The sequence below is a fragment of the Rasamsonia emersonii genome, assembly GCF_000968595.1.
Source record: "Rasamsonia emersonii CBS 393.64 chromosome Unknown ctg1118621760087, whole genome shotgun sequence".
Lineage (NCBI taxonomy): Eukaryota > Fungi > Ascomycota > Eurotiomycetes > Eurotiales > Trichocomaceae > Rasamsonia > Rasamsonia emersonii.
Genome location: NW_013563200.1, coordinates 1 through 12,946, shown reverse-complemented (window position 1 = coordinate 12,946; position 12,946 = coordinate 1). Strand labels below are relative to the sequence as shown.

At 53.4% G+C, this 12,946-nt stretch overlaps 5 protein-coding genes across 5 annotated transcripts; 2 read left to right on the top strand and 3 right to left on the bottom strand.

Annotated features, from left to right (window-relative positions):
• Positions 1-848: 848 nt before the first annotated feature.
• Positions 849-2,525, bottom strand: T310_3847 (Choline oxidase; the record flags this gene model as incomplete). The annotated part of the gene is made up of 2 exons (XM_013473265.1): positions 849-2,227; positions 2,279-2,525. The coding sequence occupies 2 exons, from the start codon at positions 2,523-2,525 to the stop codon at positions 849-851; spliced, it is 1,626 nt and encodes a 541-aa protein (XP_013328719.1).
• Positions 2,526-3,720: 1,195 nt separating this feature from the next.
• Positions 3,721-5,279, top strand: T310_3846 (Betaine-aldehyde dehydrogenase; the record flags this gene model as incomplete). The annotated part of the gene is made up of 2 exons (XM_013473264.1): positions 3,721-4,166; positions 4,265-5,279. 2 exons carry the CDS (start codon positions 3,721-3,723, stop codon positions 5,277-5,279), a joined length of 1,461 nt encoding a protein of 486 aa, XP_013328718.1.
• Positions 5,280-5,978: 699 nt separating this feature from the next.
• Positions 5,979-7,381, bottom strand: T310_3845 (N-acetylglucosamine-6-phosphate deacetylase; the record flags this gene model as incomplete). The annotated part of the gene is made up of 2 exons (XM_013473263.1): positions 5,979-6,938; positions 7,010-7,381. 2 exons carry the CDS (start codon positions 7,379-7,381, stop codon positions 5,979-5,981), a joined length of 1,332 nt encoding a protein of 443 aa, XP_013328717.1.
• A 2,317-nt stretch (positions 7,382-9,698) lies between these two features.
• T310_3844 (DUF895 domain membrane protein) lies at positions 9,699-11,375 on the top strand (the record flags this gene model as incomplete). The annotated part of the gene is made up of 4 exons (XM_013473262.1): positions 9,699-10,250; positions 10,320-10,927; positions 11,053-11,078; positions 11,113-11,375. 4 exons carry the CDS (start codon positions 9,699-9,701, stop codon positions 11,373-11,375), a joined length of 1,449 nt encoding a protein of 482 aa, XP_013328716.1.
• A 1,063-nt stretch (positions 11,376-12,438) lies between these two features.
• On the bottom strand, positions 12,439-12,942 carry T310_3843 (uncharacterized protein; the record flags this gene model as incomplete). The annotated part of the gene is made up of 1 exon (XM_013473261.1): positions 12,439-12,942. A coding segment is annotated over one exon (504 nt), but the record flags the coding sequence as incomplete, so codon positions are not given.
• Between the last annotated feature and the right edge of the window lie 4 nt (positions 12,943-12,946).

Genomic DNA, 12,946 nt, shown 5'->3' with positions numbered 1-12,946 from the left:
TGTATGTACTGTACTGTTACAGTTCCTGTCAAGATTATTTTTTTATTCATGTACTGTATGAATGGTTAGAATTGATTGGTTGGCATTTAATTAAAAGAAGTTATTTTCCTTTGTCTGTCTGTCTCTCTCTTCTTTTTTTTTCTCTTTTAGTTTTTTGCTTTTTGCTTTGTACGAAAAACTGTTAACAATTCCAATAGATAGAGACAGAAACGGTAGGTATGACGTAATGCCACTTATATCATACCTAGGTATATAACTGTATCAGGGATATTATTAAGAGTTGGTATTGTACTAAGTACTAAGTAGTAGCTACTTAACTCTCAGACTTTAGATATAATTATATATAATTATATTGGGAATGTTGGGAATGGACTTAATTATTACTTCACATACCTATTCAGGTAGGTACTGTATGCACAGCATGTACATTGATTGACTGTTGACTGATGGATTGACTGATTGATTGATTGAACACAAATAGATGAACAAGAAATATAATATGTAGATGCAGAATATATATATATATATATCTGTTTTCTGTATGTACAGTTCAGCACAGTACTTATTTATATACTGTATACTGTATACATACGTTCTAATATAATATAATAATATCCCCAAGACAAGACGAATGAATATGTGTATGATTTCGCCCGCTTGTAGTGTACTGTACTGTACAGCATGTGTATATGAATGAATGTATGTAAATAACATGTCTATACACATGGATAACTTTTTTTTAAAAAAAAAATGAAAAATCCTCCGTATCAAATCGATCGATCGTAGCGTACATATACCTCGTAATAATGACAATAATGATAATATCAGTCTACCCAGCCTACGGCAGCTTACAGCTTCGGCTGGTTCTGGCGCCAGCCAGCTTCCTCCGCAATCAGCTCGGCCGCGCGCTCGCCGATGCCCAGCACCGTCAGCATCGGGTTGATCGAGGTCATGGTCGGGAAGATGCCGGCGTCCGCGATGCGCACCTTCTTCAGACCCCGGATCTTGAGCTGCGGGTCGACGACGGCCAGCGGGTCGCGCTCGATGTCGCCCATCTTGGTCGTGCCCGCTGGGTGGTACACCGTGTGGTGCACTTTGCGGCCGTACTCGGACAGCTGCTCGTCCGTGACCACGTTGGGGCCCGGCGCCACCTCGCGCTTGATCCAGTTCTTGAATGGCGCCTGCTGGGCTACCTTCCGTGCGGCCTTCAGCCCGGCTACGATCGTCGCCGCGTCGTAGCCCTCCGGGTCCGTGAAGTAGCGGAAGTCCAGCGCCGGCTTGACGTTGGGATCCGCCGATGTCAGGTACAGCCGTCCGCGCGACCGCGGCCGCGGGATGTTGGGCGTCATGCAGAACGCGTGCTTGGGCGTGTCGTAGCCCAGCCGGCTCGTGTTCACGCAGAACGGGATCTGGTAGCAGTGCATCATGAGGTCGGCCGCGCGGCCGTCGCTGCCGGCCGCATTGGGAGGCTCGCGCCGCAGGAAGATGCCGGCGTCCGAGTCCATGGTCGTCTCGCTCGGCACGGGCTGGTTGAGCTCCCAGATGATGATCGTCTCCGGGTGGTCGAGCAGGTTCTCGCCGACACCTGGCAGGTCCTTGACCACGGGGATGCCCAGCGAACGGAGCTGCTCCTGCGGGCCGATGCCGGACAGCAGCAGCAGCCGCGGCGTGTCGATGGCACCGGCGCACAGGATGGTCTCGGCTTTAGCACGCAGCGTGCGCTTCTCGCCGGACTGCAGGGTCAGGGTGACGCCGGTGACGGTGTCGCCGCTGACGTTGACCTTGGACACCCAGGCGTTGGTCAGGATGGTCAGGTTGGGCCGCTTCTCCTCGCCGCGCAGGATGGGGTGGATGTAGGCGACGCTGGCGCTGCTGCGGCGGCCGTCGTCCGGGTTGTAGGCGACGGACAAGAAGCCGACGCCCTCGGTCAGCTGGCCCTTGGAGCGGATCTCGCGGTTGAAGTCGTCGATGATGGGGATGTTGAGGGCCTTGGAGCAGGCCTGCACCCAGTCCTTGCACAGCTGGTTGCGGTGGCGGCTGTGGACGGGCTGGACGGTGTTGCGCAGGTTGTCGAGCACGCGCATGAACATGTCGAACGACCAGCCGCGGCAGCCCATCTCCTCCCAGAGGCGGCAGTCGTACTCGAAGGGGCGGAAGGAGATGAGCGTGTTGTGCGACGAGCAGCCGCCGAGCACTTTTGCACGCGAGTGCCGGATGTGGCTGTTGCCTGCGATGACATTAGAATTGCCACATCACTGCAGAGAGAACAGTGTCTTACCCATGGGCTGTTCGGTCGTCGGGTAGTCGTAGTCGAGGTCGCTGCCCAGCAGCTTCAGCCAGTCCTTCAGCTTCAGGACGCGGTCGTCCATGAAGTCGCTGGGGCCGGCCTCGATCAGCAGGATGCGCTTCTTGGGCAGGTACTCGGCCAGCCGCGAGGCGATGACACAGCCGGCGGTGCCGCCGCCCACGATCACGTAGTCATAGCTGTCGACGTCGGAGAGGGGGAGGACGGTAGTGGTCGCCATGTCGGTCGTAGAGAGATTCAGAGCAGGGAGAACCGACAGAGATGCTGGATCTGAGACTGCGAGCAGGTTAATAACGGCAGATGCAAAATAATAATAAACACAGACTCCGGGCAGACGCACGATTTAAAACAATTGGCCGTCTGCAGAGCGAGACGAGATGATCGCGGTGAGGCGGTGGACCGCGCGGTGGGGCGATCGCAAGAGGAAACAGCAGGAGAGCAAAATTTTAAGATAGACAGTCGAGGAGATTTAATTCTGGCAGTTCTCCTGGATCCAGATGGGCCCGACCATGTGCCATTGCACGCCACTGGCTGGCCACCGCCTGGCTGCTGGCAGAGAAGCGTCTGATTAAGCAAGATAAGCAGCAACAGACACCCGAGATAAGAGAAAAGAATGCTGATCGCAGCTCACCGCAGGGCAGGCCGGCATGCTGCGTGACGTCGGTGGTCCATTCCCCCCACAGACCCGGCGTGCGGCCAGCATGCAGTTTCTCAGTGTTTGCAGGAATTAGTCCCGCTGCCAGCCGGGCCATACTGCAGTGACAGGCGTCCCAGGCAATCAAAGGCATTTCCAGCATGCAGAGCGGCGACAGAAAGAAAGAAAAAAGGTTGTATTCCGGCGCCACAGCAGCGTGAATGGATGACAGGGCATGCCCTAGGCAGAATGCAGTATAGCAGGCTGTGTGGCCCCAGCAGGGGAATCAATTAGTTTATCACTTATTTAGTGTGTGGATTTGCTAGTGCTGACACGGGCTATTATCCTTATGCAGGACCGGATCCAATTGCCTGCTCAGGCATCAATATCCAAGCAGCAACGAAGCTACAGTGAGGGTTACTGGACACGGAAGAGTGACTGAGTATAGGTTCTTATCGAGGTATCTAGTGTTTTAGTAGAGTATTTAGTAGAGTATAGTAGAATATAGTAGAGCATTTTTAGAGAAAAAAAAATAGAGAAAAAAAGAAGAGAAAAAAAAGGAAAAAAATAAGATGATCACCGCGCATTCTGATTGGCTGGACATCCGCCGCGTGGATTTTCACCGCCGAGCTCCGACCAGCCAATCGCGTTGCGCCTCCGACTGTTGCCGGGCATGGCGACTGCGATGGCGATGAAACAGCTTCATCTCTGCTGTTGAACAACCTCATAATCATAATAATAAAATAATACACAATCTGTCGACACCTCCATCTCGTCCACCATGTCCGTCCCCAGCTATCCCCCCCGCCAGCTCTACTACGACGGCAAGACGCAGCCCGCCACCTCGGGCAAGACCTTCCCCTCCATCGACCCCTCCACCGGTCGTGTCATCGGCGAGATCCACGAGGCGTCCACCGCTGATATCGACGCTGCCATTGCCTCTGCCGAACGCGCATTCCCGGCCTGGTCGCAGACGCCTCCCATCGCCCGCGCCCGCATCCTCCAGAAGGCCGCGCAGCTGCTGCGCGAGCGCAACGACGAGATCGCCGCCACGGAAACCCATGACACGGGCAAGGCGTTCAGCGAGACGAGCGTTGTCGACGTCGCCACGGGCGCCGACGTCCTCGAGTACTTTGCCAATCTGGTGGGCGGAGGCGGCCTGAATGGCGAGACGACGCAGCTGCGTGAGGATGCGTGGGTGTACACCAAGAAGGCGCCGCTGGGCGTGTGTGTGGGCATTGGAGCTTGGAACTATCCTATTCAGATGTGAGGACATATACATATTACTGATAAAGAAAGAGGTATTTGTTTACTGACTGTGATAGCGCCCTCTGGAAGTCCGCCCCCTGCCTGGCAGCAGGCAACACCATGGTCTACAAGCCCAGCGAATTCACCTCCCTGCACGGCGAGACGCTCGCCAAGATCTACACCGAAGCCGGCCTGCCGCCGGGCGTGTTCAACGTCGTCCACGGCGCGGGCGACGTCGGCGCCTACCTGACCTCGCACCCGTCCGTCGCCAAGGTCTCGTTCACCGGCCAGGTGTCCACCGGCAAGAAGGTGGCCTCGACCGCCGCCGGCGACATGAAGTACGTGACGATGGAGCTGGGCGGGAAGAGCCCGCTGATCATCCTGCCGGACGTCGACCTCGACATGGCCGTCGACGGCGCGATGATGGCCAACTTCTACAGCACGGGCCAGGTGTGCACCAACGGGACGAGGGTGTTCATCCCGAAGTCTCTGAAATCCGAGTTTGAGAAGCGCCTCGTCGAGAAGATGCAGTACGTGCGGCCCGGGCCCGTCATGGACCCGGCCACGAATTTCGGCCCTCTCGTGTCCAAAGTCCACTACGACAAGGTCACGGGGTACATCCGGCACGGGATCGAGCAGGACCGCGCGACGCTGCTGTACGGCGGGCTGGACAAGCCCAAAGTGCCCAAGGACCTCGAGGGCGGGTTCTGGGTGCAGCCGACCATCTTCACGGACTGCACGGACGACATGCGCATCGTGCGGGAGGAGATCTTCGGACCCGTGATGTCGATCCTGACGTACGACACCGTCGACGAGGCCGTGCGCCGCGCCAACGCGACCGAGCTGGGTCTCGCAGCGGGCGTGTTTACCAGGGACCTCAACCAGGCGCACCGCATCATCGACCAGCTGCAGGCGGGCATCACGTGGGTGAACTCGTGGGGCGAGAGCCCGGCGGAGATGAGCGTTGGCGGATGGAAGCAGAGCGGCGTTGGCGTGGAGAACGGCCGGCGAGGCATCGAGATGTGGGTGCGCAACAAGAGCACGCTGGTTGACATGAGCGGGTCGGTTGCCACGGCTTTTGCGAAGTTGTAGAACAACACTTTTGATATGCGCATGCGGGTTATGTTTGACGATGTTGTTATATTATACTGTACATACTATCTACATATCGACATATCTAGGAGTCTTCGTTCGAGACGGGGACTATCTATCTATCTATCTATCTATCTATCATCAGCCTGGATGGAAATGCTGAGTGATAGCATAGCATAGTATTGCATTGCATTGCATAATGATAGATACAGATAAATAATAAATAACAATCTGTCATGATTGACGTAAAAAAAAGAAAGGAAAGCAAGAGAAAAAAAAGGTGTTTTGATCTGCTTATCCGTCCTGTGTCCTAAGCGATTATTAGTTAGCTAGTTAGGTAGCTACCTATATATGAATGGGCAGTGCTGACGGGACGATAAGATAGGAAAGCACCACTACAAGTACAGACAGACTTCCTACACATCAATTCCTATAGATCAATCAATTATCTATCTAAATTATATGCTATATACACACTGCAAGCACATGTCTACCTAACTAACTAGCACTTTGGGTCTACCTAGGTATATTATCTATCTATATTTACATCCATCCATGCACATATAATAAACTAGCTACCAATCTATCTCGTCAATGTCAGTAATGCAGGTATTGAAAAAAAATAAGAAATATGGTAATAATAAATGCAATTGCAATGCACGATATGCAGAATTCAAGTTGTGGCATGGCGACTGCTGGTTATAAACCCTTCTGGCTACCGCTGTCGTAGATTTTCACTCCAAACTTCCACACCTGGTCGACCGTCAGGGTCGCCCCGCTGTACGGGTCCATCGTCTCGCCCAGCACCACCAGATCAGCGTCAGCGCCGCTGTCCAGCGTGCCCTTCACCCCCTCGAGGCCCAGCATCCGCGCCGGCGTCGCCGTCACCGCGCTCAGAACCTCGCCCGTCGTCGCGCCCGTCCAGCGGCGGAAGTTGTTGACACACTCGATCAGCGTCGCGGAGCTCCCCGCGATCTTGTCCGAGCCTTCAAGCGTCAGACGCGCGCCCGTCTTGACGATCCGCTCGCCGTTCGTCCACTCGTACACCCCGTCCGGCAGCCCGCACAGCCGCATCGCGTCCGTCACCAGAATCAGCCCCTCGCTGTGCGCGTTGTACGCGATCTTGATCGTCGTCGGGTGCAGGTGGATGCCGTCCGCAATGACCCCGAAGAACGGCTTGGGCTGCTCGCTCTGGCCCAGCAGCCCGAAAATGCCCGGGTTGCGGTGGTAGAACGGCCGCATCGCGTTGAACAGGTGCGTCACCATCGTCGCGCCCTGGCCCACGGCTGCCAGCGCCTGCTCATACGTGGCATCGGAATGCCCGATCGAGTAGATGACGCCGCGCGACACGAGCTCCCGGATATTCGACAGCATGCCGCCCACCTCCGGGGCGGCCGTGATCATCTTGATCGCAGGTTGTCTCTTGGGCGCGTCCCCATTGACGGGAGCGTCTTCTTCGTTCTTTGCCGGCGGCACGTTCTCCGCTCCGTAGCAGTCAAGGATATCCTGGAAGCCGTTGGTCGCGGCCCGCAGGACGTCTGGCTTGTGGATGCCATTCCGCGCGGGACTCATGAACGGTCCTTCGACGTGGGCTCCCAACGACTCTGCACCATCTTCCGCACGACGAGCGGCTCCGGACGGAGCCAGGGATGGAAGTACCTGTCCCGCAGTCAGCACGTCATTCCTTTTTTTCTCTCTCTCTCTCTCTCTCTCTGTTTGCTGAGAACTACCTTCCAGTAGACTTCAGGCGTCGAACTGACCAGCGTCGGCAGATACGACGTCACGCCCGTCCGCGCGAGCCCCCGGTTCGCCTCCAGCAGACCAGCCTCGTATTCCTCGCGGGTGGCACGCGGCACCGAATAGTCAAAGCCCTGGGCGCCGTTGAGCTGGACGTCGATGAAGCCCGGACACAGGATGCGGCCATTGAGGTCGATGACCTGATCGGGCGACAGCTTCAGCTCGTAGAAGGCCTCCTGGTCCTTGAGGATCTTGCCAGACACAGAGTCGATCCAGAGATCCTGCTCGATGAGCTGCTTGTTCTTGAGGATGCGGCAGTTGGTGAATTTGGTGATGCGGGGGGTATGGTCTTGGCGGGCCGGCATGATGTCAGCGATCGATCGATCGACAGGAGGGAAAAGGAATCAAGAATTGCCTAGGTAGGTGCTCTGCAGAGGATGGTATCCTTATCAGCGGTTGACAACAAGGGCAGAGAGTGCTGATCCAGGCTGGTCAGGCGCTGGATGGGAAGGAAGAAAGGAAAGTTCCATGGCGACCGTTAATAAGTTAATAATCAGAAATCGCGATCAGGACAACAGGCGGCTTCTGGGTCGGGGTTGGTGGAGGGCCGATAGACAGTGAACGTTTCTTATCGGCCATGCTACATCATCCAGCCAGCGTAACCAGCGCCAGTCGCAACCTGTGGTAACTGTTCCCTGCGGAGTCCACAGCCGGATGGGGCAGGGTGACGTCCGCGTGCGGCTTGCCAAGAGAGCCTGCCTGAGTCATGACAATCTACACAGAACAAAGCAACGCTCTGGCTGATTGATCTAGATGATAAGCAGATAGATAGCCAGAGATCATGCAGCCTGATAAAGAGATGGAATTAATTGTCTGCTCTATCAACAATGGATGGGAACACAAATGTGTGGCAACTGCTGTCATGGTATTACCGTATGGTATGTTATGGGACGGTATGACGCAGTACAGTACGGTCCTGTCTGGTATCATCCCATTGCTCTTTCTCTTGCCTCGACTCATGTGACACGATCGCAGTTTCCTGATTCCACTTCGAGCTCCTTCTCTTCCAGCCAACCAGACATTTTATTCTTATGAGCGATTTCTCCCCACCGCGATGCCTTTAGAGGCCATCTGTTAACATAACATGTCTGCTTCCGCGTCCCACTGGCAGCCATCGCCAGCGATGTTACCGTGCCGGGCACGGAGTTGCCCCCAGTGTAACGCTGCCGAAGCCCAGGAATCCAATCCTTCCTGGTCGCCATTGTTGCTTCAGCTTGGCTGTCCCGCCAATGGCAGGCATCATGCCTGCCCAACTCCTGACAGCTCCAGCTTGGCTCCTGTTCCAGAAACGCGCGTGCTGTCCTCTGCCCAGCTCTGGCCATGATTTGTTGGAACTCTGGTCAACGTGACAGCTGGATCTAGATTGATCTGCGCCAGCACTCCCAATCGCTTGTGTCTGTCGAAAGGAGGACGTGATGATGCCAGAGAATGGATAGACGTCGAATGATCGACGATGAAGAACAAAGAGCAGTGATGGCTGGCTACGGAGGAATGGCTAGGTCCAGCAACAGGCCTGGTGATAGATATTCGATGCTGGCCTGTAACTTGCTCGTATTGCCTGGAATGAAAGCTATGTTCCACAATGTTGGCAATGGAGGTCTTTGTTATTTTTCTATTTTTTCTCTCCGTAGCTCATGCTGACGTTCTGTAGGTATTTATTCGACCTCTCTTTGCATTCGATTGTTTACTCCGTACGAACTTCCCAGCTACTGTACTTCCTCTCGTCGATCCTGGCTTCGTCGGCTTCTCCGAAGACAATGCTTTATTCCTTACAATTTACCTACTTTCTGGGGTAAAGCTCCATGAGAACGCTATTATCCATCGGCTTTGCCCTATCTCAATCCGCCCCCCTCCCCTGCAACCTCGCCAACGCCACGGCTTTCGCGTCCCCAGGTATTGGTTTCCTGCCACGCAGGACCTGCAGGAGCCGAGTGCCACCGCGTGGGCCCCCTTGTTCGGCTGTTCTGTCAGCTGTCAACTGTCGGAGTCGCCTCGTGAAGCAGGAGCTAGGATTCATCAGGCAGCCGATAAGATCCAACGATATCATTAGCTGCCAGCTATACAACTCGTTGCCGAATCGCTGCTGAGGATCAGCATCCTAATTTCTAATGCGTTCCTGATCCAATCCAATCAATCTTTGCCACTTATGTTTCCGTCGTCTCACGCGACTTACGCGTCGCTATCCCAGTCCCTGAACTAGTTTCATCACATGGTGGCTCGAGCTGGCTAGACTATCTCCCTGGTCTGTCTTATCTTAGACCCAGGGACAGCTGCTAGTCCGTCCTGCCAAGGACTGACCTGCAGCTCAGACTTAAGGTGGAGCTCCCCGCAGGTTCTCTCCATCTCTGGTGGAGCTCTGAGATGACCTGAGCGGGCGTGGTTTCTTGCTTGCATCCAGATCATCTGGGCTACAAGGTGTTGGGAAGACAGTCTGATTTTATTTCTACGTCTGTCGCTTTAGCTCAGTGTCTGTTTGGGTGGGAGCAGTGCTCTTTGTGGTAAGTTTTCGTTTAATGGTCCTGATCGTCTTGCCGTTTTATACCTTCGTTGCTCTTATGCTGTCTGTGACTACAGGCTAATCAATAAAACTCTCGACAGGTATCTTCTACCTAGATATCCACCATGTCGACTGTCTACGACCAACAGTACCCCGGGGCCTTTCGGGATGCCAACGTCCAGGGCAGATCGTGGATGTACAAGCCCTTGAGAATCGGTCCCTGGACACTCCCCTGGTTCGCATCTCCCGAGTTCCAGCTCATCCTGGTCTCGTTCGTGTGTTTCCTGTGCCCCGGCATGTTCAACGCCGTCACCGGCCTGGGTGGTGGTGGTCAGGTCGACCTGCACGACGTCAACGACGCCAACGCTGCCCTCTACAGCACCTTCGCCGTGGTGGGGTTCTTCGCCGGCTCCATCGCCAACTGGATCGGGCTCAGACTGACTCTGTCGATCGGCGGCATCGGCTATTTTGTCTATGTCGCCTCGCTGCTCTCGTACAACCACAACAGGAATGCCGGCTTCCTTATCTTCGCTGGCGCCATGCTCGGCATTTGTGCTGGTCTGCTGTGGTGTGCCCAGGGTGCCGTCATGATGAGCTACCCGCTGGAAAGCCAGAAGGGGACGTTTATTGCCGTTTTCTGGGTCATCTTCAACCTTGGCGGGGTGATTGGGAGTTTGGTATGTTATTCCTACCTTTGTCCTGTGAAGTTTATTCTCTGTTGAGATGTGACTGTGCTGACAAATTAGGTTCCCCTCGGTGAAAATATGCACTCCAAGGCCGGCCAGGTCAACGACGGGACCTATATCGCCTTTATGGTCCTCATGGCCTTCGGCTTCATCCTCACTTTCGGCCTGTCAGACTCTAAGTACATCAAACGCAAGGACGGGTCGCGTGTCATCGTGATGAAGAACCCGACATGGTGGTCCGAGTTCAGCGGTCTGTTCAAGACGCTCCGGTCGGACTGGTACATCGTCTTGCTGTTTCCCATGTTCCTGTCGAGCAACTGGTTCACGGAGTATCAGTTCAACGTGGTCAACGCTTTCTACTTCGACATCCGTACGCGCGCGTTGAACAATCTGCTTTACTGGCTCTTCCAGATGATCGGCGCGTTTGCGTTTGGCCAGCTGCTGGATCTGCCGTGGTTCTCGCGCAGGACGCGTGCCAAGCTGGGTCTGGTGGTGCTTTTCGTCATCACCATGGCCATCTGGGGTGGGGGGTATGCGTTTCAGAAGACTTACACGAGGGAGTCGCCCAAGCCGAACATGGACTTTACCAGTCCTGGCTACGTGGGGCCAATGTTCCTGTACATGTTTTACGGGTTCTATGATGCTGCGTTCCAGACCTGCACGTACTGGTATGATCATGTTCGAGAAGTAGATTTTTTTTCTTCCATGTGCTGACCACCACAGGTTCATGGGCGCCCTTAGCAACAACAGCCGGAAGCTAGCCAACTTTGCGGGCTTCTACAAAGGCATCCAGTCTGCTGGAGCAGCCATCACCTGGAGGTAAGCTTGAATTCGCTGTGTAGTATTCAACCAGCGGCTGACCAATCCAGAATGGACGCCCTCAACACGTCCTTCATGCGCCAGTTCGGCGCCTGCTGGGGCCTCCTGGCAGGCTCGCTGGTGGTCGCTGCTCCAGTGGTCTTCTTTAAGATCAAGGAGCACGTCGACATCGAGGAGGATCTCAAGTTCTCGGACGAGATCTTCGCCGAGGTCGCGCCGAGCAGTGCGATGACGATGGACGAGTATCAGCTAGCTGACAAGCATGTGTCGTTTACTGCGACAGCGAGTGCTGTCTAGCAGTAATCTAGGCGGAGGTTGAAACACACATTCACCTTCTTTTGTCTCTGTGAATTTCTTCTTTTGCTTTCCCCCTTTCGGCTTCTATGTATTCGATGTATATATTATATTACATTTGATGGATTATGGATTTTTCTACGATGGTAATCACGGCATGGCATGACGCCTTTTTTCTTATCTTTTGCCTTCTTTCCCCACCGTCCTTTCAGTCTTCATTCATTCATCTATTCATCTATTTTTTATATACTTTTGTTGAGCAGTAGAATCCAATAGAAAGATAAAATTTTACAATAGTGGCAATGTTGGCAAACACAGCAGTTAGTTAATTTGCAGTGTAGTTAATAATATGGGGTACATCAGCATGAATATCATGATAGCAGTGAACCACCTTAGTAAGTGAGTAGGCTAGGTATACTATCCTAATTATGCAGTCAAATAGGTATGTACTGTACATGCACTCTCGGCAGGATTCATTCTTTGTTACATACTCCGTATATGGAGTATTTTTGTCATAATTTCCAGTATACTCCCACAAGTGCATAATATACTTAATTTTTTTTTCCCACAGAAGCATCTCATCCGACAGCGCGCAGCAACATAAGCAAGTCCATGTTCTATAATTTAATTTGTATTAGAGAGTATACATAGGTATATCCACTCCGTAATGGATATTTACCTACCTACCTAGGTAGGTAGCTAGGCAGGTATATAATTAGGGTTAGGGTTGACCTTGCATGCGGGGTTGTGGTGGAGAGTTGTTACATAAACTTGACGGGTTGGCTCTTATCAATAACGGTGAGGTGTCCTTAATTGCGGAGTAATTAATGTGAAGGGCCAAAGCCTTGCTGTCTAGAAACTAGGAGCTCATAAAAAGGATTCGCTGGGGAAGGAAGAAAGGAAGAGAAAGGCACGCGAGCTGTATCAACAGGAGTCATGTGATAAACAACAAATAGACCAATCAGAAGACGAGAGCGAAGCTGAGTCAGCAATATGGGCTTAGCCCGCAACAATACCCCCCTCCTTACTATGGATTCCCTCAGTGTGATGATTGTAAGTTAGACTGTCAATTTGACTGTTGGCGTTGAGTCTTGGTATCCCCCTGGCGATGAGCCTTCCTGGCCTCCCAAACGTCAAGGGCAACTGTATCTTCCATATTCTTTGCTGCAGTCCATGTTGGTTGCTGATAACCATCCCATTTGACCAGATATTGGTGACGGTATCCTCGTCCCCAACGTTGATGACGTTCATCAAGGATTTCCTCGACCAAAAACTCCTCTTCATCATTGTCATTTCCTAGTATCGCAGGGGGCTGTGGATCAGTTCGGATCTGACTAGGGAGTGGGTTGTTATTTGCAGGCCGTAGGAGGCTTGTATGAAAGACGGGGTGGATTCCTAGTGGAGTATCAAGCCGGTAGGCATGAGAGCCAATCTTCTCTAATACCGTATACTTCGCATGGCGGGCATCAAGCTTCTTAGATGGTCGGTCAGTGCGAATATTCCGAAGGTCTAACCAGACCTTGTCTCCCACTTTATAGTTGGTTGCAGGTCTCGCCGGCGATTTGCATAATCTT